At 32.7% G+C, this 26,946-nt stretch overlaps 2 protein-coding genes across 4 annotated transcripts; both read left to right on the top strand.

The window, feature by feature from the left end:
- The first annotated feature begins 1,806 nt into the window (after positions 1–1,806).
- On the top strand, positions 1,807–26,512 carry LOC127847041 (C-C chemokine receptor type 1-like). Of its 3 annotated transcripts, none has more exons than XM_052378571.1 (3): positions 1,807–1,890; positions 19,255–19,348; positions 24,771–26,512. In XM_052378571.1, exons 2-3 carry the CDS (start codon positions 19,283–19,285, stop codon positions 25,974–25,976), a joined length of 1,272 nt encoding a protein of 423 aa, XP_052234531.1. In that variant the 5' UTR covers positions 1,807–1,890; positions 19,255–19,282; the 3' UTR covers positions 25,977–26,512. The 3 variants fall into 3 exon arrangements, with proteins under 3 accessions (XP_052234531.1, XP_052234530.1, XP_052234532.1); XM_052378570.1 differs by lacking the exon at positions 1,807–1,890 and adding an exon at positions 11,582–11,683; XM_052378572.1 differs by lacking the exon at positions 1,807–1,890 and adding an exon at positions 16,462–16,541.
- On the top strand, positions 5,367–6,859 carry LOC127849166 (somatostatin receptor type 2-like). The gene is made up of 2 exons (XM_052381885.1): positions 5,367–5,429; positions 5,654–6,859. Exons 1-2 carry the CDS (start codon positions 5,367–5,369, stop codon positions 6,857–6,859), a joined length of 1,269 nt encoding a protein of 422 aa, XP_052237845.1.
- Positions 26,513–26,946: the final 434 nt, after the last annotated feature.

The raw sequence follows: 26,946 nt of genomic DNA, 5'->3' as shown, positions 1-26,946 counted from the left end.
AAACTCATGACATACAGACCAAGAAAATGTATAAGTAGTATACAGTACATAAAAGCAGTTTGCACGCAACTTATAACAGATATAAACCAGTGTAAACGATCATACGAGTAGCGTTCTGGAAAACTTAGCATAATTCATGTGCGTAAAGTTTCATACAAGATTAGCCTGTGCAGTCCGCACAGGCTAATCAGGGACGACACTTTCCGCTTTTATGACATTTTTCGTTTACATGAAGTGTCTTCTTAGCAAAAATCCAATTAAGGCGGAAAGTGTCGTCCCTGATTAGCCTGTGCGGACTGCACAGGCTAATCTGAGAGGACACTTTACGCACATACGTTATGCCCAGTTTTCTCAGAACACGACTCAAATAAAGAGTAACTAGAACGAGAAACTACTCGTGTAAGAAATAATAAAAAAAACACAAGAACAAATGAATAATCGGATTTATTATTTGCGTAGTGCGGAGGTTCAGATTAAATCTACTGTCGTCATGTGGATATATTTAGAGCAAAAAACTTAATACTGCCTTTTCTATATTTGCCCCACATATCAAAGCGCTACGCCAATAATATATTTACCCTATTTGCAATAACTTTCAACGTTAATGGTTATTACTATGGGAACCATCTAGATAACACAATTTGCTGTGAGGTTTTCTCACATGTCATGCATTACCTACTCCAATCAATTAATAATTGCCAATTAGCAAGTAGCGAACATGGGATTACTCTTTCGAGAACAATCGAACAAGGGTTAACATTTTCGAGAACAAGTTACTTCATATATAAACTAATTAATTAGTTGCAAGTGACCTTGTTTCTCTCTCAACGGCATGGTGTACTTTGCCTTTATTGCTTTCATGACATGTCATTGCGGCGAAGTAGTCAAGTACAATTGGTTAAATATCTAACTTAAGAGTACTAGCAGCAATAGTATGGGCACCGTTTCATGAAATCTCAGTTATTAATATATATCAAATTATAATCGTGTTGTATTTTATATATTTAAAACAATGAAACTTTCTTTAATAAATATTTAAATATATATAATAATAAAGCGAACAAAGTTTAGCGTCGGCTCAATTGTTGTTTTTTTATACTGAGACCAACATGCGGAAGCACATCTATAATAACACAAATATCAAATGCTTACATTTACATTGATTTGAACCTCACGATTTATGTAATTAAAGGGATCTTTTCACGGTTTGGTAAATTGACAAAATTGAACAAAGTTGTTTCAGATTCGCAAATTTTCGATTTAGTTATGATATTTGTGAGGAAACAGTATTACTGAACATTTACCATTGTCCAATATAGCCATTATATGTATCTTTTGACGATTTGAAAACCTAAAAATTATAAAGCGTTGCAACGCGAAACGATTGAATAATTTGGAGAGTTCTGTTGTTGTCGTTTAAATTTACGAAACTACGAAGATTGCTTATATAAGGTATAAAATACTTATTCTGTGTATACTCGGCGGAAATTCCGAGAGGGCTAATGCGTTTTTACTTCAGACTAACTCCAGGACTCCGGGGGTCACTGGTTCGAGCCCTGGTACCGGCTACTTGTTTTTCCTTGTTTTAATTTTATTTTTGATTTTTTACTGGAGCTTTTTAGATCCAATGTTTACATTTATCAATATAAAGCATTAAATGACAAACTTCAAAATATGCCAAAATCTGTGAAAAGGCCCCTTCAAAGGAAAATGTCTTAGGTCATTTGAAATACTTCAATATCTGAGAGCATGCTCGCTATTATCGACGTAGAGCATACCTTCAGCAATAATAACATCATAAACTATCGAACAGGCGTGCGAGACACGCATGGATCTTCATTACTCTAGCTTCAGTGTATGAGAAGTGAAAGGATAGGAATGCTTTGCTAGGTACGCAACCATTTATAACATTTAAAATTAAATTGTTGTATTTGTTTACTGATAACATATGATCATATAAAATATAGGTTTAAATAATATATAATTACATGCATGCAAAGAGATAAGTAGCAGCTATTCTATGCATTTTACATTTTGGTGTTACACTCTGTGTTGTGAAAGTTATATAATAATAAATAAATTATTACATGTAAATTTAAATTGTTGTATTTGTTTACTGATAAAATATGATCATATATAACATATATAATAACCTTACGAATAATAAGTATTGGTATTGTTAGTATTAACGCAAATAAATAAATAATGGAAACGTAGATTAAACTCTTATGTTTCCTTTTATTCGTTGTATATGGTTATATACATACATGCATATGTATTAAACATTATAAAAAATTAAAGCTATTTACAAAATAAGCACGCACTTTGGTAGGGAAAGTAGAGACAGCTATATAAACCGCCGTAGAGCACTTTGGCGTTCACAAAACAGTGAACTGAAACATTGCATACTTATATTATCATCCTGAACTAAAAAAGTAAATGTTCGCTAAGGCAAAAACAGTTTATTTGTGATAACTATCAAATCGACTGAAATTTTTCGTTCTGACATAAACTGTGTTAGGTTACTCGTACAGAATGTTCGATGAATATTGCTCCATACTCGAAACATTACAGAATTTGCTCAGAGGTTTCGAATATATCTGTCATTTTAAATCCTTATTTCGCCGGGCAAAAACTTGAGATTGCAAATCATAGAAAGGTTCATTAAAACGTTATTCGACAATATGCATATGCTTGTTGTTTGATCTTGTGTAAAAAGAACAAAAACATATCGCTTTATGATTATACCAACTGCGCCAAACGTCCTTATTCAAAGTAACAGATGTTGAAACATATGGTGCAAGATAATTAATGTTGTTAAAGCATGATGAAGGATATGTGAAAACGGTTGACATACAATGGAAAATTTTATTTACATAGCTTAAAATAATGAATTGTTAACACTTTGACAAAGTTGGTAAAAATGGTCATGTGTATGGTAGTAAAAAGTAAATAATACGGAATGAGGCATTTTTTCTGTGATATATTCCGTTTAAATGACAGATAATAAAACATGAAACAGTGTTTTGATCAGTTCTTAATTGGTCCTTAAATTGGCCATTTCAACTGCTAGGCTAGCTTATCACTTATCAACAATATGAACATTAATCCAATTTAAATTTATAATTGACAAATAATTAAATTCAGTATTTAACAGCGAAGTCAACATAAAAGTGTGCAAAAAGTAAATCTTTAATAAAGTCGGTTTTAATGTAAATTAGTTTTTTTAATTAACGGGAAATTCAATATTTTATCAAATTATATGTGTTAACAAATTAACTCATTGAATTGCTGCTAGTTAATACCAAGCATGGTGGGTCGGAATTAAAAAAACGCAAACCGTGTGCTTATTATTTAAAGTTTAACACGAACTACGTGTATTACTTACATTATATGAACAAAACGCACCTCAATTAAGATTTATCTGCACGCTTATTCTGAATTTAGATCAATTTGCAAATAGAAAACACTTCGTTATGACAATGTTTCACGGAATATACGTACACGCACATCTTGTTACATGATTATAATTGGAAATGTTATAGTTTGTCCGAAATACAGAGCAATATTATATGAAGGCACGAATACTCACTATGAAATAACGTATAACAAGATGAAGCAAAGATTTGTGAATATCCCCGACAAATTATCGATTGATTACAGAAATGTTGTATATTACTTTTTGAACTGGACGCCTTTTACATTTGAACATTATTTAAGTTAGTTAAAAAACTAAATAACATTTGGATTGATTGCTATTGATTTATGGATACTATAAATAGTAAAATTATGTTCATTCTTGCTCAAATGCGTGTAGAAATACATAATATGTATAGGCTTTTTTAATTCGACTAAAATTCATGGAAATGCTATTGATAAACACGAACACTAAATCTAAATGAACACTTTATTATGTACACAATATATTTACCATGCCTATAAAACGTTTATGAAAATATTGTTTTATGTGAGTGTGTGTTACTGTCACCTTTGATCATGGAATTATATCACATTTATTTTAGAAAGAAAATAACTTTTAACTTTATTAATATAATTATGTGTATATGATCTCAAAAGTGAAATCAATCGGTTGTGTATTCATATGATAATCAAAGTTTAAAAAATATGTGTTTATTGATAAACTATAATGAACTTAAAATTGATAGATGTGTCAATAGGAATGTGTTAATATGCAAAATGCAATAAACTGTTTGAAATGCACTTGGTATTAAAATGCCAGAATGTACAAAATTAAGTGGCACAGTATCTTAATAGAAAAGCAGTTTAAATGATTATTACCTAATGCCGTAAAGAATGAAACAACTATCTCACAGTAAGCACAGTTTCGCCTAAAGTGGGCGACTTAAACACATAAATAAAATTACCCTATGAGGATAAGCTGAAGTGATATAAAAAACTCATACGATTGTACAATATAGAACGATTAAACAGATATTACATTACATCTAAAAACATATGTTAATATAAATTTGAATATTTGATTACATTTTTAAGCTGAATAAGTTTTATTTTGTTATGTTTAAATTTTGTTTTCAAATATATAGAAATAAGCGCACCAATATAAACCAATCAGGTATCCCTTTTCTGACTTTTGTGTTTAAAAACACTTTACCATGTAAGCATCAAACCTAATATGTTTTAGGTCCTTTTGTTTTGCAAATGTAAAGTAAAGTATTAAGTTCATAGGGTTAAAGCGTTAATGCATAACGCCTGGTGCTGGCAAGCGCTGTTGTGGTTACGCTACCTGCTGGAAGCAAAGGAATGATCTCTGACGTTTATCAATTCAATGTTTATTATTAAAGGGGCCTTTTCACAGATTTTGTCATTTTTTAACTTATTCATTAAATGCTTTATATTGATAAATGTAAACATTGGATTGTAAAAGCTCCAGTAAAAAATCAAGAATAAAATTAAAAAAAGGAAAAGAACATTGCCCGGAGCAGGTTTCGAACCAGTGACCCCTGGAGTCCTGTCAGAGTCCTGAAGTAAAAACGCTTTAACCTACTGAGCTATTCCGCCGAATACACATACTTGACGTATTTTATACCTTATATAAGCAATCTTCGTAGTTTCACAAAATTTAACGACAAAAACAGAACTCTCCAAATTATTCAATCGTTTCGCGTTGCAACGCTTTATAATTTTTAGGTTTTAAAATCGTCAAAAGATGCATATAATGGCTATATTAGACCATGGTAAATGTTCAGTATTTCTGCTTCCTCACAAATATCATAACTAAAACGAAAATGTGCGAATCTGAAACAACTTTTTTCTATTTTGTCAATTTACCAAAGCGTGAAAAGATCCCTTTAAGGTGCGTTGAAATCCTCGATAACTAAGCCATGATGTCGATGGAAGATCATGCCAAAGAATTCAACTTGCACTTCAAGCAGTTATTACTCAACAAGGTAATATATAGAGTGGTTTTTACAATAGCGACCAGCTAAACTCCGCGAGGGTTGCCAGTTTTTATGCAACAACGCCTGTACGCCTAATTGATCGACGCAGTTATTTCGACCAATTATATAAAAACAATCAGTCCAAATTATGAAAAAATATTATAAATTACAGTGATATTGTTTATACAATTTGAAGTAAACACAAAAAGGTCTTTATTTATTCTGTATTACAGGAAAATGGTTCAACAAAGACAAATGCCTATAATCCGTGGCTGTGCTTATACGACGTCAAAAACGGCAGCAACGGATCAAACCTCTCGGCCGACTGTCTGATGTTCAATGGCAACCTTCTTCATGCACTACTTGACGACACTCAACCTTATACGCCGTCGCCGGCACATCGATTCTTCACCTATGTCACACCGGTTATCGCCGTGTTCGGGGTGGTTGGAAACTCGGTATCACTCATGGTCTTCTTGTCCAAAAACATGCGCAAGCTTTCTGCCAGCATGTATCTAATCGCTTTGGCAATATCCGACATAATGTCACTTGTGTTTTATGTACTGCCTGAATGGCTCAAGCATGGAGAACCGTTGCTTTCTGGATACAGTTGGCCATCATTGCTGCAACAAAATGGCGTGTGTCAGTCAGTTTTGTATCTTCAGTACATCGCCCGATTCTTGTCATCTTGGTTCCTCGTTTTCTTCACTATTGAACGGTTTATTGGCGTCTGTTTCCCGCTATGTCGAAACGACCTTTGTGACCCCCGATCTGCATCCAGGGTCATACTCGGCGCCGTCGTGGTGGCATCCGCTGGATGCGTGTTCAAACCCGTTCTCAGTGGTTCTTACCCCGCAATCAGCGGTGCTATGCTGTGCACGAGCGATAGCGGTCACCAATACCTCTCGTTCATTCTAGACAGCATATTTGGAGTGATAATAACATTTATTCCATTCATCCTTATCACAATTCTTAATGTGTTCATCATACGAAAGCTCGTGTTACGAAACAAACGTACTAGAAAAATACGCGTCATTACCACGGAATCCATCATTCGCCTGGAATTCACGTTCATTCTCTTGGCAATGTCCATTTGTTTTGTTGCGCTGAACCTTCCATACTTTGCTGTATGGTGCAGACGTTACTGGAAAATACGCCAGATGTTCAACATGCACATGATGTCGCCGACCACACTACAACACCATGATGACAATATTGGCGATCTCGACAACACCCTTCACGTGACAAGGACCATTTTCTATATAAACAATTGCATCAATTTCTTTCTCTACTTGGTGACTGGGGCATATTTCCGAAAAGAACTTAAACATCTATTCTGCAAAGGTGATCAAAACATTAGATTGAGCTATGCGCACAGATGTTCTGCGTATAATACGAGGCCTCATTCCCAGACATCCCGGCAAACCAGTCTTCTTTGAATCTACCGGAGAAATTGAAATACTGTTTCAGTGTTTATTTCTTCATTTATTTTGTGTAAATTTAAAAAAATTATGTACATATCCATATGTTATCAATTTGCTTTAACTTTTTTAATTTTACTAAAATGTACATTGTTATCGTAAACAACACGGTCATACAATACCGAAAATCTAAACGAATGAGAAAAAAAAGACAACAAGTCCGAGGAGATGCTTTGTTTTGCAAGACAAAAAGGCATATTCATTATTACAATTTTTCGTCATGTAGTACAGCTAGAATTCGTACTTCCTTGCATGAGATCAACATTAATCAACCTGTATGTTTGCAAATAACGATGATAATCTCAAGATAGTCCCTTTTCAAACAGAAACTATTTAAAACAAGTGCCAGTCAACATTTGCAGTACTTTACCTTGACCATTTGTTTATAGAGATTGGGTTTTTCTTCTGTTTAAATTAATCAGTTATTAAAGGCGATTAACTGTTATAGCATGTACATTATTTCGCATAGCATTGCATGGACGAGATATGTATGTGTCTGGAACCAAATAAAGATTAACACATCTAACGATTATGTTCACTGAATGCAACAGATTTTCAGTTGAAAAAAATAAATCATGGTTCAGCCATTGTTATGTTCGATTTGGTTGTTTGCAAACATACGTCTGAGAATATATTGATATATCTCGAGCGAATCGAAAACATTTGTCGTACAATTCTTTAAGAAAAATGGGTGTATTAAACACATGAAAAAAACACATGTATTTAAAAAAATCATGGCTTAAATATTGTTAACATCTTAGATATTTAATACATCATTATATATTGATATCCCTTAAATGTTTTAACCATACATATTTTTTAAAATAACCTCTGCAATTAAAAAAACAATTTCAATAAAAGCGGAATATGTGTTCCTTTGTGAAATATATATATCTGATATAATACCTATACTGAACCGCGATCTCAAAATGGTCTTTTTTTAAGTATGAATACTTATCGACTAATGTAATCCTCCATTGTCATATGTTGAACAAAAACATACCGTTGTATTTTTTAAGGTGTATTATCCTATACAAACGGGAAAAGGGCGTATTTGTTCTTTCAAGAATATCTCCCTTCAGAGTTTTAGTTGAAAACAAAAACACACACACAAACGAACCCCACAATAAACAAAAACACTGTTTTAATAGTGGAAGTACGAGAGATTTTACCACAGTTATTCGACCACTAGTTAAAGTAGTTTTTTTTCATTGGTCTGAACGATTGATGGCTTTGATAGTATTTATAAACTTTAAATGTGACCACGCTTTGTATGCTTACATCGGCAATGATTCTGTATAATTTAAATCCGGTTTCACTCAATTTTTCTTTAGTATTTATAAGTTTTATACGATCGCGAAAGTTATTTGAAAACAATCCAATACAAATCACATCCGTTTGATCAAAATCACCTACTAGCCAGAACGTAAAAAAACGCGTGTAGCATAACTAAACAAAATTTCAGAACCAGCTTATATAACAAAATATCTTCTACCAATAGCCATATTGTGTTTTTCCGCATCATATATAATAAAACCGTTGATATCCGAACATTGTTTGATCTATATTTATGTAAGTTCAGCACATAATGTAGGTATATAAAGTTAAATGAAATGCCCTTGCCTATAGGTCAGACCTGTGTTAAACACTTTCATCAAATAAAATCCCATGTAACTTAACCTTTATTTTCTTTTATATTACAGGAAAATTGACATCCAACGAGTACAATTATCTTAAAAATTAAAACGTATTAAGTTTGGTTCGATGAAATCAAATTAGAGTGTCTCGAATGCTTTTCAAAATAAACAATCTAAAACTTGGTATATTTATCCTTTAGTTGAGTTGATGATATCATGAAGTGCATTCTTTCTCCAATATATTATAAAAAAAACAACGCCGTTTGGATCTTTTGAAATAGCAGTTGGAATATGAGTTTCAAGTCAATGGGCTCTGTTCTCATGTTTATGTGTAAGCTGAATTAAGTTAAGTAACTGGTCTCGATTTAAAACAAATGTTTGTATGTTCTATTTTGGCACATTACATGACACCTGGTTTTTATAATAACACACAACCAATGGCTCTATAGATTATTTCTTTTCAATACACGAATTCCGATTTTACTCGAAACCTTAAAATAAGGCGTTTCAAGACGTCAGACCAAGGGCCTATGTAAGTCTTCATTGTCTTTTGAGTTTTATATAATTCATATATTCTGCTTTTTGTTTAATATTTTCTAAATCAAACAAATTGTTATCAAACGTTAGCTCAACTTTTTCTATTTTTTTTGTACACATTGTATGTGTCAATGTTGATAATTACAGTTTTGCTGCGTATCCTTGACCTTCATATTGTTATAGATGGAATACTGTATTAAATAATTTCGTTTCTCAAGCAAACATAAATAACTAGCTTTTATAGTATGTCCTCTTAATTATGTATCCCTCATCTTCTTAGGTTCACTAATCAAGTGTTAGTTAACTCAATAAGGTTTCTATGAACAGTTCATCATTTGTAGTTGCAATTATATTATTGGTTTCAAGTGTATGTGAAGGTTCTTTTTTGTTTACTCTCAGACAAATATTTCTATTTAATGTCTTTTATAGTGTTATTGATACGGTAGAAGAAGTCAATACCCTGAAGTAAAGAGTTATAAAACTTCTTAAAGAAGGTGAGCACGTATGAAGCAATTAAAAAGTAATCGCATCTGCTTTTCTTAGGTCGTCATGTAAATATGTTGATTACTATTCATTATTTTACTGAAATATTATTCTAAGTTTAGTTTTGCTATTTTTTTAAAACAGCATTTAGTGATAATAAATTATTGTTCGGGGATTGTAATTGCTTTAATCAAAACAACATCAGAGTACAAGGTAAAAATCTGTTTTTTAGATTTTAAAAACATGTTTTTCTTTAAGTCTTGAAATGTATTGCTTAGAAGCGAGTTACACAATAGCTGTATAGATAAAGTCATTTTTATGCTCCATACATGTAGTTTTGTTGTGGTTTTAGTGTAGTCGGACCCCTCTCCCTGTTTAAAGGTCGATGTATTGTTTCTTCATCGTACAAGGCAATGAAAACTCTGGTCCTAAACCAAATATCTTGCCTTAAAACATATCACATCGAAATGCATTTTTTTATTCCTTCACTACGCACGTCTCTAAAGCTCGCCCTGTTTTTCTTTTTTTAAGCCTCAACGAATTAAATTTCTCCATCTTGGCACCAGCCATGTATTACCTTTATATCCAGTTTGTCTTACATATAACTATAACATATATTTAAAACACACTTGCATGCATTTCAAATATTCTTGTAAGGATGGAAATATATCATCATACTATAGCTATGTTCGCCAGATGCTTAAAAGTAATGATAGTCTTAAACGCATGATTGTTATATCTTCTTTATATTTAGTAAATGCTAAATTTGTAAGTATCCTTATGAATTTATCATGATATAATTAACAACTTCTTACAACACATTTAAGGGGGAACTTCACACAAAAGCAATGTAATTAATCTGAATACAAGAAAATCATTGATGGAACAGAATAACACGATAAAGTTAGTGAGTTTTATCCCATTTTCACCGCGACATTGACGGTATAACACGTTGTGGAATATACTTACTTGTATTCAACACTGTGGAATATACCTGTCGCGTGCACGGACTACTTTTCAAATGACGTCATGCGATATGCGCTAAAATTTGGTCGATATTGTTTGGTTCATTGATCGAATTTTAAGGTCACCCATTGAAAGAAAATGTGCATAGTTTGCAGAAAAATATATATATGACATATTCACCAAAAGAAATGTTGAAATAAAATATAAAATTACACGATTTTTGTTTTGTTATTTTTTATTTATATTTACATTACCACTGAATGATTTTTCATTAGAAACAAAGTCAACAAAACTTAAGCTTCAAAATTATACGACCTTCAACCTTTAAATCTAGTCATATGACATAATATTTCGCCATCCGTATGATGAATCAGCTGATTGATGGCGTCATAAAATGACATACTTATTGCGTCATTTTCCCCATTTTTTTACGATTTATTATAAACGCGACTTATTTCACATGTTTTCTACATGTACTGTATGTCGACATATCTGAATTGTCAATTGATCACATTTTCCTTATTTCGTGTAATGTGCATTGTTTATAACCAATGCATATAGTTTTGACATTTAACTTAAAAATTAAGAATGTACAACAAGCCATACACATATCGCACAATTAATGAATAATCTGCTATGTTTGCTTTCCTATTTAATTCACGTTCGGCATAGAGCTGTGTAAAGTATAAGATGGTAAAAATAGCATCACACTGGAATTGGGAACGTCCCATTTTGTACACGGGTATTTTCTACTCATTTATCTGTTGTGTACTGGAATGTTTTCCATTCTTTGTGTATTTATATACTAAATTATTTTCTCGTACAATAAGGGCATTTACCATAGATAAATAAAACATTGTGCAAGTTTAAACATAATTATGTTTGTATGCAGAAATCTGCAAATGCAACCGAGTTTACCAACGGCTATTATTAGATAAACTGCTCCGGTTCACTTGAACAGCAGTAATGTAGAGTACATGACGTAGCGTGTGACGAAGAAGAAAGTTTATTGAGTTCATAAACTCATTTGAATAAAGTGATAGAATGGCATAAGGGTCTTTATTTAACTATGCTAAAATAATTATTAAAGACCCTAGATGCAAAATCGTCAATTATTGAGTTAAATGGATTATTAGATAGATTTTAAGGATAATTAAAGGTAAGATACTAGTTCTAACGTGTTTTGATTTTTGTTGGTACTTTTGTCGTTCCCTGTTCTCGGGGAAATGATTTAAACATGGGCGCCATTGGTGCATCGGATCACACACGACATACCCATAACATTATATAAAAAACACATTCTGCGCGTCCTTAAGTTCGTCGTCCGAAGTCGGAAAACGTATTGCCCATGTTTATTAAGTCAAATAAAGTATCAGTCGCTGCAATTGTCTGTTTACTCGTCAAAATTGTCAAGGTCGTCGATAGCTAAAGAAACTTCAGCGTACAGTTTATATAGTATTGACAGACCTGTACAAAGTCGCGTCAGTCAAAAATCATAAAACGCGACATTTAAAGTTATGGTAGCCAGAACTAGGTCATCGATGGTGTACATGTATGTTGACATCGACAGCTTTTTGTCTGGAGCAATCGCCGCCATATTGGATTTTGATCATTTTCTTTCGAAAATAAAATGAATTATAGTAATGTAAAATCTTCTTTTCGCGGTCGTAATGTGTTAAAAATCGCATACTGCGTAAAATTGAATCCAGGCATATGGTGATATTTTTACTTGTTTTACAGTTTGTGTGTGAATTTTTTAAAGACTATTTTGCGTACCAGAACAAATACATGTATATCACTACGCGTGGTTACATTTGTTAGATTTTAAGCGCTTTTATGACTGAATTAAAATTATTGTTAAGGTTATTGGATCTATTTATGTTAAATGTCACGTTGAAAAAATCAAACGGGATAAATAGAATACCATGATTTGCGTTGAATACAGAGATGTTTATGTTGCTCGGCTCGAACACCGAAAGCGCTCGCCAAGGCTCGCGCTTCCGGCGTTCTAAGCCTCGCAACATAAACTTCTCTGTATTCAACGCTAACCTAGTATTCTCTATATATACATACTCGTTTGAACTTAACTACTCATATCCTTTTGGTAATTAATGGTATAGAAAACTGTTTCGGAAAAATCTAATCCATGTGATTGTTAAACTGGACATAAGTAAAGTTTTCTTAAGACGTTGAACCATAACCTTAATAAAGAAAATGCAGTTTTCGCTATGCTCTCAGACGAGGGATTGCACCTGTAAATCCTGATTGATAGACTGACAGCATAGTAAATACTCAACGGTGTGTTCGATTAATTTTAAAAGTTGATGCATTGCTTTTACAGCTTGTTATCTTACAATTAAATGTTCTGTATACGTTAAAAGAGAATAAACACTGACTTAGAAGCTTATCTGAATTGAGCGTCTAATCCAGCTTTGATAACAATAGCAAAAAACTCTTAGAATACAAGTACAATGTACTTTTAATTTACTTGTCTAAAGGTATCCCCTGCGGATCTATTCCAGATGAGGAACTTGATGTCGTTCAGACAGTACGAATAATCACATGTTGTTTTCCAATCTCGTTATCGCGGGGCAAAATAATTATTTCCTGGTAACCATGCATACGATCGTATCTGAGTTGTCCGAATAATCGTCTTGGGACAAACGTCTTAAATATTCAAATAAAAGAAAAATAGCATATAAAATTAATTGTCATAGCTTGTCTTAATATTTTCATGAACGTTTTCTTACCATAGCAAATGTATAGTGTGTTGTTTTTGACCATGTATCGCAACCAATTGGAACTAAGTAACGTAACAATCGGGCATGTTCTTATTAAAGGGGCCTTTCATGTTTTGGTAAATTGAAAAAATAAAATAAGTTTCAGATTCGCTAATTTCCATTGTAGTTATATTTGTGAGTAAACATTCACACTGAACATTTACCATGCTCTAAAATATCCATTTTATGCATCCTTTAATGATTTAAAAACCTGAAAATTATAACGCATTGCAACGTGAAACGATTAAATAATTTGGAGAGTTCTGTCGATGTCATTATATTTTGTGATACTACGAGGATTGTCTTTATAAAGTATAAAATACATCACTCATTGACAGAGCACGGATGACCGAATGGTCTTAGCGATAGACTCCAGGGATCAGTGGTTCGAGTCCCGTTGAGGGTAACTTTTTTCTATCTTCAATTTTATTCTTGTTGTTTTTTTACTTGAGCTTTTTAGATCCAATGTTTACATATATCACCATAAAGCATTTAATGACAAACTTCAATACATGCCAAAATCTGTGAAAAGGCCTCTTTAAGCCCGTTGCATTCAGATAATACAATAATCAAACAACAATTAACGTTTGTATCGTTACAATAGTTATTGCTTATTCCGGAACTTGCATAATTATAGGATATTTGTACTCGAAATGGAACAAGAATTTGAGTTTATTACGATTTATTACGATTTATGACGATTTCAATACCTTAAATCTGTGTTAACTGGATGACGTTATGCTCACTTCCTATTATCAATAAGCACTTGAATGTGCACTGTGCAAACCATTCTTATACCTATATAAAGAAACTTAAATGTAAGACAGATAACATAAACATATAAAAAATACTGCTTTGTAAAACAAAATTAACCTATAAATAAACATAATTTGAATAAACTTTCGTAACTTAAGTTGGTTATCCTTCAATTAGGCTTAACTGTTATTGAGAAATAAGGACTGGTTTTATAAGTATCTAGTGATTTGTAGTATAGTAGCACTGCATTCAGCATAAAGTTTGTAATTGAATCCAGTCGATGCAGTGAAAAGTAGTTGAGTGTCACTGCATTCTGCATACGCTCTGTCTTTCAGTGCCAATGCATGCAATATTAAACAGACTTGTTTGCAGTTTCCCAAAATGGAACATTCTTGAATTTTTGGCGAAGTGACATCTTACCAATAAAAAAGCTACAATACATTTAAATTAGTCAAATATCAGCGCCGCTTTAGTTAGTATAATTATATAGTTAATGTACACGCAAGTAAGTTAACTTTGAACAAAATATATTCCATCAATGCTTAGCGCTTTCGAACAGGAACATTAATTGAATACAAGGTTACCACATACTATGTATAGTTGTTTACAACAACTGAGTCACGAGACTTGGCGAAACGTTCAGATTTCTTTGCAGAGAAAATAATCTACCATAATCTAATCTCTATTCGATATTTACCTGCTTGTTTTATGTTTCACACCGAAAACATTTTTTATCTGTCTTTATTTTGGAACTATCACCGTGAAACAGTTATATCACCGTGAAACAGTTATACCACCGTGAAACAGTTATACCACCGTGAAACAGTTATATCACCGTGAAACAGTTATATCATCGTTTTTATTGTCACTTCACACGTGATGTTGGGAAATAATTAATGATTTATAAACATATGAAATGGGATTCAGAAAACTAAACCTCATTTTATTTCATTAAACGTGAAGACCTTTATTTCATTAGACCTTGTGTAATCTAACATGCATAATATTATTTTCGATTAAAAATGTTTTAAATATGGTTTTAATTCAATAGTTATTTTGTTACGTCATCGTACAATTTAGTGTGAACGTAGGCATAAAAATTTAAGTAAGCTTCATGAGATACCTTCCAAACTCATAACATACAGACCAAGAAAATGTATAAGTAGTTTACAGTTCATAATATCAGCGTGCACGTAACTTATAACATATATAAACCAGTGTTAACGATCATATGAGTAGCGTTCTGGAATACTTGGCTTAACGCATGTGCGTTAAGTGTCATCCCAGATTCTAATCAGGGACGGCACTTTCCGCTTTTATGACATTTTTTGTTTAAAAGATGTCTCTTCTTAGCAAAAATCCAATTTAGGCGGAGAGTGTCGTCCCTGATAAGCCTGTGTGGACTGCACAGGCTAATCTGGGACGACACTTTACATTATGCATTATGCCCAGTTTTCTCTGAACACTACTCATATACAGAGTAACTAGACCGAGCAACTGCTCGTGTAAAAAATAATATAAGGCACACGAACAAATGAATAATCGGATTTATTATTTGCGTAGTGCGGAGGTTCCGATTAAAGATACTATCGCCTCGTGGATATATTTAGAGTAAAAAACTTAAAACTGCCTTTTCTATATTTGCCCCATATATAAAAGCGCGACGCAAATAATATATTTATCATATATGCAATGACGTTCAACATTTATGATTATTACTATGGGAACCATCTAGAAAACACAATTTGCTGTGAGGTTTTCTCACATGTCATGCATTACCTACAACAATCAATTAATAATTGTCAATTAGCAAGTAGCGAACATGGAATTACTCTTTCAAGAACATTCGTACAAGGGTTCACATTTTCGAGAACAAGTTACTTCGTATATATACTAATTATTGAGTTGCAAGTGGCCATGTTTCTCGCTCGATGACATGGTGCACTTTGCCTTTATTGCTTTTATGACATGTCATTGCGGCTAAGTAGTCAATTACAAGTGGTTAAATATCAAACTTTTAGTGTGGGCATCAATAATATGGGCACCGTTTCATGAAATCTCAGTTATTAATAGATAATACATTATAAGCGTTTTGTAGTTTATAGATTTAAAACAATGACACTTTCCTTTATAAATATTAAATATAAATAATAATGCAGCGAAACATGTTTAGCGTCTGCCCATTTGTTTTTTTTTTTTAAACTGGGACCAACATGCGGAAGCACAACAATAATGACACACTTATTCAATTACTTACATTTACATTTATTTGAACCTCACGATTTATGTATTTAAAGGAAAATGTCTTAGGTCATTTGAAATACTTCAATATCTGAGAGCATGCTCGCTATTATCGACGTAGAGCATACCTTCAGCAATAATAACATCATAAACTATCGAACAGGCGTGCGAGACACGCATGGATCTTCATTACTCTAACTTCAGTGTATGAGAGGTGAAAGGATAGGAATGCTTTGCTAGGTATGAAACCATTTATAACATTTAAAATTAAATTGTTGTATTTGTTTACTGATAACATATGATCATATAAAATATAGGTTTAAATAATATATAATTACATGCATGCAAAGAGATAAGTAGCAGCTATTCGATGCATTTTACATTTTGGTGCTACACTCTGTGTTGTGAAAGTTATATAATAATAAATCATAAATTATACTACTACTACTACTTCTACTACTACTACTACTACTACTACTACTACTAGGGAAAGTAGAGACAGCTGTATAAACCGCCGTAAAGCACTTTAGCGTTCACAAAACAGCGAACTGAAACATTGCATACTTATATTATCATATGAACTAAAAAAGTAAATGTTCGCTAAGGCAAAAACAGTTTATTTGTGATAACTATCAAATCGACTGAAATTTTTCGTGCTAAACTGTGTTATGTTACTCGTACAGAATGTTCGATGAATATTGCTCCATACTCGAAACATTACAGAATTTGCTCAGAGGTTTCGAATATATCTGTCATTTTAAATCCTTATTTCGCCGGGCAAAAACTTGAGATTGCATATCATAGAAAGGTTCATTAAAACGTTATTCGACAATATGCATATGCTTGTTGTTTGATTTTGTTTAAAAGGAACAAAAACATATCGCTTTATGATTACACCAACTGCGCCAAACGTCCTTATTCAAAGTAACAGATGTTGAAACATATGGTGCAAGATAATTAATGTAGTTAAAGCATAATGAAGGATATATGAAAACGGTTGACATACAATGGAAAATTTTATTTACATAGCTTAAAATAATGAATTGTTAACACTTTGACAAAGTTGGTAAAAATGGTTATGTGTATGGTAGTCAAAAGTAAATAATACGGAATGAGGCATTTTTCTGTGATATATTCCGTTTAAATGACAGATAATAAAACATGAAACAGTGTTTTGATTAGTTCTTAATTGGTCCTTAAATTGGCCATTTCAACTGCTAGGCTAGCTTATCACTTATCAACAATATGAACATTAATCCAAATTAAATTTATAATTCACAAATGATTAAATTCAGTATTTAACAGCGAAGTCAACATAAAAGTGTGCAAAAAGTAAATCTGTAATAAAGTCGGTTTTAATGTAAATTTGTTTTTTTAATTAACGGGAAATTAAATATTTTACCAAATAATATGTGTTAACAAATTAACTCATTGAATTGCTGCTAGTTAATACCAAGCATGGTGGGTCGGAATTTAAAAAAAAACGCAAACCGTGTGCTTATTATTGAAAGTTTAACACGAACTACATGTATTACTTACATAATATGAACAAAACGCACCTCAATTAAGATTTATCTGCACGTTTATTCTGAATTTAGATCAATTTGCAAATAGAAAACACTTCGTTATGACAATGTTTCACGGAATATTCGTACACGCACATCTTGTTACATGATTATAATTGGAAATTTTATAGTTTGTCCGAAATACAGAGAAATATGATATGAAGGCATTCACTCTGAAATAACGTTTAACAAGATGAAGCAAATATTTGTGAATATCCCCGTTAAATTAATAATTGATTACAGTATTGTTGTATATTACTTTTTGAACTGAATGCCTCTTACGTTTGAACATTATTTTAGTTAGTAAAAAAAACTAAATAACATTTGGATTGATTGCTATCGATTTATGGATACTATAAATAGTAAAATAATGTTCATTCTTGCTCAAATGCGTGTAAAAATACATAATATGTATAGGCTTTTTTGATTCGTCTAAAATTCAGGGAAATGCTATTGATAAACACGAACACTAAATCTCAATGAACACTCTTATATGTACACAATATATTTACCATGCCTATAAAACGTTTATGAAAATATTGTTTTATGTGAGTGTGTGTTACTGTCACCTTTGATCATGGAATTATATCACATTTATTAAAGAAAGAAAATAACTTTTAACTTTATACATATAATTATGTGCTTATAATTTCAAAAGTGAAATCAATCGGTTGTGCATTCATATGATAATCAACGTTAAAAAAATATGTGTTTATTGATAAATTATAATGAACTTAAAATTGATAGGTGTGTCAATAGGAATGTGTTAATATGCAAAATGCAATAAACTGTTTGAAATGCACTTGGTATTAAAAGGCTAGAATGTACAAAATTAAGTGGCACAGTATCTTAATAGAAACGCAGTTTAAATGGTTATTACTTAATGCCGTAAACGATGAAACAACTATCTCACAGTAAGCACAGTTTCGCCTAAAGCTAAATTTAAACACATAAATAAAATTACCCGATGAGGATAAGCTGTAGTGATATAAATAACTCATACGATTGTACAATATAGAACGATTAAACAGATATTACATTACATCTATAAACATATGTTAATATAAATTTGAATATTTGATTACATTTTTAAGCTGAATAAGTTTTATTTTGTTATGTTTAAATTTTGTTTTCAAATATATAGAAATAAGCGCACCAATATAAACCAATCAGGTATACTTTTCTGACTTTTGTGTTCAAAAACACTTTACCACGTAAGAATCAAACTTAATATGTTTTAGGTCCTTTTGTTTTAGCAAATGTAAAGTAAGATATTATTTTCATAGGGTAAAATCGTTAGTGCATAACGCCTGGTGCTGTGGTTACGCTACCTGCTGGAAGCGAAGGAAAGATCTCTGACGTTTATCAATTCAATGTTTATTATTTAGGTGCGTTAAAATCCTCGATAACTAAGCCATGATGTCGATGGAAGAGCATGCCAAAGAATTCAACCTGCACTTCAAGCAGTTATTTCTCAACAAGGTAATACATAGAGTGGTTTTTAGATGGTCGCTTTAGCGACCGTCTAAAGTGCTTAGTGTAAAATTCGGGTCGGTACGGCCTAGGTATGATTAACCCAATTCCCGCTTACTACGCGCAAGAAAGAGTTGTATAATTTATGCAAGAGGTTTGAGTTTTCCAATTATGTTTATTTACAAATGGAAACATTATATTAATATCGTGTTAAATGCAATAAATTCGAATGGTGTTTTATAGAAAAGAATAAAAAACAATGATCGTATTGTATGTGTCGCGGAGGAGATTGTTTATGAATGATTAAAATAGTCATCTTTCTGCTTCGTCTGCGTGACGTAGTATTTTCGCTCATCTCATTCATAACTCTGAGGCTGGCGATAAACAAAGGGGAGTCCGGGTGAGAATAACGCACTAGTATAAGGTAACGCTTGTTTATATTCACAGGTCTCAATTAATATTACGTTGACCACGAGTTCAACAATTATTACAGGGATACGATAGACAACATAAAAAATGTTTCGTTATCGCTGAAACTGTTAAAAAAACATTTAAATATAACAAGAATATTCTCTAAAAAAATGTAGTCTTGCTGTTTTGAAATAAGGTTTGGAATTTTGGTTTCTAAATAACTTAATTAAAAACAAAAGTTTAATTATAGTGTTTTTTACTTGTTAGTCGCATATTTAACGCATTATAATGTGTTTTATAATAGGCAAACCATACATTAGTAAAATTCAATCTGCCTTCGCACATAGAAGGAATGGGTCAATTAGGTGCTGCGTTTCCTTTGCTTACTTCAGTTAGAGGTCAATTCTTTACGTAATAGCAATCACAAGGCTCCGGCTTCAAAGGAATTGCGGAGCGTTCTTACATAATAAAAGTCGTAGTCGAATGGTATTTGCGTTTTGCGTCCTATTTGGACACGTGGTTCTTTTTCGCGGGTGTTTTGGCATTCATGATATGAGGCTATTAATAGATGCGCCTGTTGATAAACAAACGAAAGTTTACGGGTTATAACAACGCAATAGTTTACGCTCTCGCATACAACTCAATGACGTAGTACAGGTGGTAAATTGAGAGATTCGGGAAAAAGTTGACGCTTATTTATATTCTCAATTTATAAAACGTTAAACATAAGTTCAACAATAACTTCAGCGATACGATAGACAAAAAAAAGAATTCCATAATCGCTAAACCCGAATAAAACAAACAATTTATAATAATAATACGAATGCAATAGTAGAAGGTTAGTAGAAGGTTAAGCTTGTTTATATTCACAGTTCTCAATACAAAGACAGTTGGATATGAGTTCATCAATTACTACAGGCATACTATAGGCAACTTCGAAAATGCTTTTTAATCGCTAAAACCGAAAACAACTTAATATATTATATTGAATATATTTATAACAATAAATGTCTTTTAAAAATGTAGTCGGCGTATACGCTGACTTTGAAATAAAGTTAGCAATTTACTTTTCTAAACAATTAAATACAATTAAACAAAAGATAAACTATTGTGTTATGTTTTTCACTTGTAAGCTTCATATTCACCTCATGAAATGTGTGTTAGCATTGTCAAACCACACATTAGTGTGAGAAAATAAAAAATATACTACGGGAGAGCACTTCATATGTGTCCTCATATGCCTTGTTATGAGTATCTTTCTTCACTTTCGAAATATATCGTATGTTTATATTTGATTAAAACGCAGTTTTCTTTCGACACATTTAAATCACATGTCAATAGCGCCGTCATGCGAAAATGGGTCTTATGCGTGTCGGCAAGCGTTTGTTAAACCCAACATGTGCTTTTTGCGCAGTCAGGCCATAGGCGATGCTGTTCGCTTTAAAATCACTCAATATGTTTTGTTTATCCTTACCAGAAGAAGGGATCGCTGAGTGGGCTATTTAATGATGGGCGGATATTGAATAAGACCCATTTTCGCATGACGAGGGTCATTACAAATCTCATAGCGAATTGAAAATGCCACATTTAAGAACAATGCTTTTTGATACAAAATTGAATTCAAAATAGCAAACTTGTTAATAATGGCAGCCTATCCACACATTAAGGAATGATTTCCAGACGTGCTGACCAAGTACGGCAAACATTGTGGTATGATAATTAAACGATTTTCTCTTATCGTGACACTAAACTATTTCACTAATGATTGTTTTCTCATCTTGGAGGCGAAAGTGAAATTCTGCGAGATGGATTGTAACGCGTAAATGTAACCGGGCCACAATTTGTTTTGTTTGAGCATACAGAGAGTAGTCCGGAATTCCTTACACTGAACAGTGCTACATCCTTTGAATTGAGCACATATGCAGTGATGTAGCAAAAATTCAGAGGTTGTATCTCGAATCAACTTATTAAATATTCGAAAATATTCATGCGTGTCTGTTGGCGTTATGTAAAAGTCACTCAGATGAAAACTGAAACAGCTACGCCTAAAAGCGCATTAGTGCTCTATACCTATGTTTATGTTAGCGTTGTTGACACCGTGTGAACTGCTCGGGTAACAAGTAAAGCATAAACAGCAATGTTTATATACTTGTGTTCCTCCATATACAAGATACGAAGATTATTGTATATTTTGAATTTGTATATGGTATCAAAAATCAAAAGTTTTGTACACGGAACTTTCATTATGAATTTATATTCTTGGTGAGATAGTCATTTGATATTAGAAAAAATATTCCTTTAATAGGATGGTGACTGCAAATTTTCTTTACATTAAGTTCTCATTACCATTTTCATAATAGACCGTTCCATAATTTAGTAATTACATAATTATCTCCCCTGAATTCTCTCCGCGTCCGCCATTACACTGCTGCTTTACAATCGGTAACATATATAAGAGAGCACCGATTATTCAACGGATGAATTTCTTTCTAAATTCTAAGGCCGTCATTACATGGTCTTGGTTGTCTTGGAAAACTAACACATTGACACATTAAAAAAAACATTTAATTAAATTAAATGCCATATTTTTCATTTGATTATTTGCATCAATCTTTAAATCGTGTATGCCTTTGCATTCCAGTGTTTAATTGCCCCTTTGTTCTGCATAATCCGATTATCTCGTTTTGATCAGATATTGTCCAGACTTAACTAACCACATGGTGTCATAAACCACACTGGGTGGCAGATGACAATCTGGTCATTAAACACAATTGATGATGCCACCATGTCTCATCTTCCTGGTAGTATTAAGCAGTCATTTGGTAAGATAATTTACCTCCGACATACTTAACAGTTGCGTAAATAAGATATGTTACATATTTTACAAATTAAAAGTTATGTCCAATATAGAATATCAGAAATTGTACACCGTAAAGATACTAGCCCGTTTAATTTATGAAAAAATAAAGTATTTAAAAAAAATATAAAAATAAAACATTTAACGTATTTAGCGGGTATCGGTTAATTAAAACTACGTCATTCCGTATGAAGATTTGATGTTACGGCAATGCACGAACGATATCATAAAACAATAAATTACATTTGACACCAAACAGAGGTAAAAAATATTTAAAAAAAATATATATGTATATAAATATATGTGTGTTAAAATGTTAGATATGTGTCACTCATACTCACTAGTAACGAGTTTTCAATATACATGAGTACACAGTTCAATTTGCATCATATGAAGTTGTGTTTTTTCAGTTGTATGTTAATATTCCTAAATAGCGTCATTCTTTGTACAAAACCCATCAAATTAAAATTACATGTAAATACTGTCATGTCCTTTGCTTTTAATATGACTTTGTAGTATGTTTATTTTCAAAGCACTCCTTACACTTTCTAACACTCATTTATTTATCACACTAGCGTCCTCATGCCATTGATAATTATATTTTTATAATAAGATGTATTACTATTGTAATTTATTGAAGTTTTTCTGCAAAAAAAAATATTACGGCTTATGCATAGAGCTCTTTATTGTGTCAAATTGTCGGCCTTTCAGTCTTCAGATAATCTTTAATTTGATGCTTATGCCGCGTTTTAAAAGTTGCAAATAAATGTATTAATAAATTCGTTTGGCGCTTAATAATATATTTTTGAAATATTATTTAGGTGTTTTTTTATCGGAGTCTTTTTGTGTGGATTAATTGACTAAACATTTGGTGTCGTTATCCATATGTTTTGCGTTACTTCAAAGACCTATAAAATACAATTTTTAGTATTTTTAGCTTTATAGCTGTTAAATGATTCAAAGATGAAAATATAGATTTATCACATAGATCGCATTCTCTTCATCTTCCGGTTAATAACATAAAAGGTCGTCAAGATCAATATCACTCTCTCATGATAAAAAGCTCGTTTTTTAACGTGACAAAATTCCATCTAAAAAAATAAATATAAATCCAAACCACAATTTTTTATCTCTAATATCAGTTAGAACAAGAAAAATAATGGAAGGCGTATCAATAATACCATACTTAAAATAATATGTAATGATTTTGGAATGTAGATTTTTACCAAATGAGATCAATTACAAACAATTAGCGGTAATTAATTGCGCGAGAATCTTTTATAAGTATTAATTAAAATATTATCTGCTTTATGTTGCGGCTATTAAAATCAACACAACAATACATGCGTGAATTGTTTGTGAAACGTTAAAAGTAACAAGTCTAATCAAAGACATAGTATGAGCGACTGAACCAGCAAATTTTCGCCGATGATTACCACTTGATTACAGATAAACAAAAACAAATACACGAAAGCATTTTAAACATTTTATTTGTAACAATCAATCTCAACTTCAAACAATCATTTAAACAACAAAAATGTGATAATCGCCTCACATTAATTCATTAAGTAATTAATTTATCCGACAACGGTGAAGCGGGTATTCTCTACGTCTTTGGCTTTGGAATCGCAGACTCGCACAAGTTAGCAGCAGTGTAATGGCGGACAGTCACGTGACTGACAATATGGCGGCGGTCAATTTATCGATTATGGAACGGTCTATACTTTCTATGCTTTCAGAACTTCCAAAAAGCATTTTGTTTTTATTTTGTCTTAGATTTTTCTATGAAATAATAAGGATGATAAAAAGTGCACACAAAACTCGACCCGTGCGCTGTGACACATACTTTATAAAGTTGAATGGCGTGTGTTCATTTCAAACTTGCGATTGATTTTCAAAAATGAATTGCATGTTAAATTGTGCAATAGCGAACATATTCAGTACCTTCAGCGCTTTGATTACAATAGCGATCAGCTAAGCTCCGCAAGGGTTGCCAGTTTTTCTGCAACAACGCCTGTACGCCTAATTGATCGACGCAGTTATTTCGACCAATTAATTAAAAACAATCAGTCCAAATTATGAAAAAATATTATGAACTACAGTATGATTGATTATTCAATTTAAAATAAACACAAAAAGGTCTTTATTTATTCTGTATTACAGGAAAATGGTTCAACAGAGACAAGTGCCTATAATCCGTGGCTGTGCTCATACGACGTCAAAAACGGCAGCAACGGATCAAACCTCTCGGCCGACTGTCTGATGTTCCATGACAACCTTCTTCAGGCACTACTTGACGACACTCGATCTTATACGCCGTCGCCGGCACATCGATTCTTCACCTATATCACACCTGTAATCGCCGTGTTCGGGGTGGTTGGAAACTCGGTATCACTCATGGTCTTCTTGTCCAAAAACATGCGCAAGCTTTCTGCCAGCATGTATCTAATCGCTTTGGCAATATCCGACATAATGTCACTTGTGTTTTATGTACTGCCTGAATGGCTCAAGCATGGAGAACCGTTGCTTTCTGGATACAGTTGGCCACCATTGCTGCAGCAAAATGGCGTGTGTCAGTCAGTTTTGTATCTTCAGTACATCGCCCGATTTTTGTCATCTTGGTTCCTCGTTTTCTTCACTATTGAACGGTTTATTGGCGTCTGTTTCCCGCTACGTCGAAAAGACCTTTGTGACCCCCGATCTGCATCCAGGGTCATACTCGGCGCCGTCGTGGTGGCATCCGCTGGATGCGTGTTCAAACCCGTTCTCAGTGGTTCTTTCCCCACAATAAGCGGTGCTATGATGTGCACGAGCGATAGCCATCACCAGTACCTCTCGTTCATTCTAGACAGCATATTTGGAGTGATAATAACATTTATTCCATTCATCCTTATCACAATTCTTAATGTGTTCATCATACGCAAGCTCGTGTTACGAAACAAACGTAATAGAAAAATACGCGTCATTACCACGGAATCCATCATTCGCCTGGAATTCACGTTCATTCTCTTGGCAATGTCCATTTGTTTTGTTGCGCTGAACCTTCCATACTTTGCTGTATGGTGCAGACGTTACTGGAAAATACGCCAGATGTTAAACATGCACATGATGTCGCCGACCACACTACAACACCATGATGACAATATTGGCGATCTCGACAACACCCTTCACGTGACAAGGACCATTTTCTATATAAACTATTGCATCAATTTCTTTCTCTACTCGGTGACTGGGGCATATTTCCGAAAAGAACTTAAACATCTATTCTGCAAAGGTGATCAAAACATTAGATTGAGCTACGCGCACAGATATTCTGCGTATACTACGAAGCCTCATTCCCAGACATCCCGGCAAACCAGTCTTCTTTGAATCTACCGGAGAAATTGAAATACTGTTTTAGTGATTATTTCTTCATTTATTTTGTGTAAATTTAGAAAAATTATGATTATATCCATATGTTATCAATTTGCTTTAACTTTTTTAATTTTACTAAAATGTACGTTGTTATCGTGAACAACACGGTCATACACTATCGAAAATCTCTCCGAATGAGAAAAAAAGACAACAAGTCTGAGGAGATGCTCTGTTTTGCAAGACAAAATGGCATATTCATTATTTCATTTATTTTTTCGTCATGTAGTACAGCTAGTTTTCTTAGTTCCTAGCATGAGATTAACAATAATCAACCTGTATGTTTGCCAATAACGATGATAATCTCAAGATAGTCTCTTGTCAAACAGAAACTATTTAAAACAAGTGCCAGTCCACATTTGCAAAACTGAACCTTGACTATTTGTTTATAGAAATTGGCTTTTTCTTCTGTTTAAATTAAGCAGTTATTAATGGCGATTTACTGTTATAGCATGTACATTATTTCGCATAGCATTGCATGGACTAGATATGTATATGTCTGGAACCAAATAAAAATTAACACAACTAACGATTATGTTCACTGAATGCAACATACTTTTAGTTAAAAAAAAATCATGGTTCAGCCATTGTTATGTTCGATTTGGTTGTTTGCAAACAAACGTGTGAGAATCTATTGATATATCTCGAGCGGATCGGACTCTTTTGTCGTACAATTCTTTAAGAAAAATGGGTGTATTAAACACATGAAAAAACAAAACACATGTATTAAACAAAATCATGGCTTAAATAGTGTTTACATCTTAGATTGTTAATACATCATTATATATTGATATCCCTTAAATTATTTTAACCATACATATTTTTTAATAACCTCTGCAATTAAAAACACAATTTCAATAACAGCGGAATATGTGTTCCTTTGTGAAATATATATCTGAAATAATACCTATACTGAACCGAGATCTCA

Source organism: Dreissena polymorpha, chromosome 10 (genome assembly GCF_020536995.1).
Source record: "Dreissena polymorpha isolate Duluth1 chromosome 10, UMN_Dpol_1.0, whole genome shotgun sequence".
Lineage (NCBI taxonomy): Eukaryota > Metazoa > Mollusca > Bivalvia > Myida > Dreissenidae > Dreissena > Dreissena polymorpha.
This window is presented reverse-complemented; position numbering and strand designations above follow the sequence as displayed.

Coding starts and splice junctions, on each gene's coding strand:
- LOC127849166 (XM_052381885.1), top strand. CDS start 5,367: ATGTCGATGGAAGATCATGCCAAAGAATTCAACTTGCACTTCAAGCAG. Junction 5,430..5,653: donor AGCAGTTATTACTCAACAAG/GTAATATATAGA, acceptor TCTGTATTACAG/GAAAATGGTTCAACAAAGAC.
- LOC127847041 (XM_052378571.1), top strand. CDS start 19,283: ATGATGTCGATGGAAGAGCATGCCAAAGAATTCAACCTGCACTTCAAG. Junction 19,349..24,770: donor AGCAGTTATTTCTCAACAAG/GTAATACATAGA, acceptor TCTGTATTACAG/GAAAATGGTTCAACAGAGAC.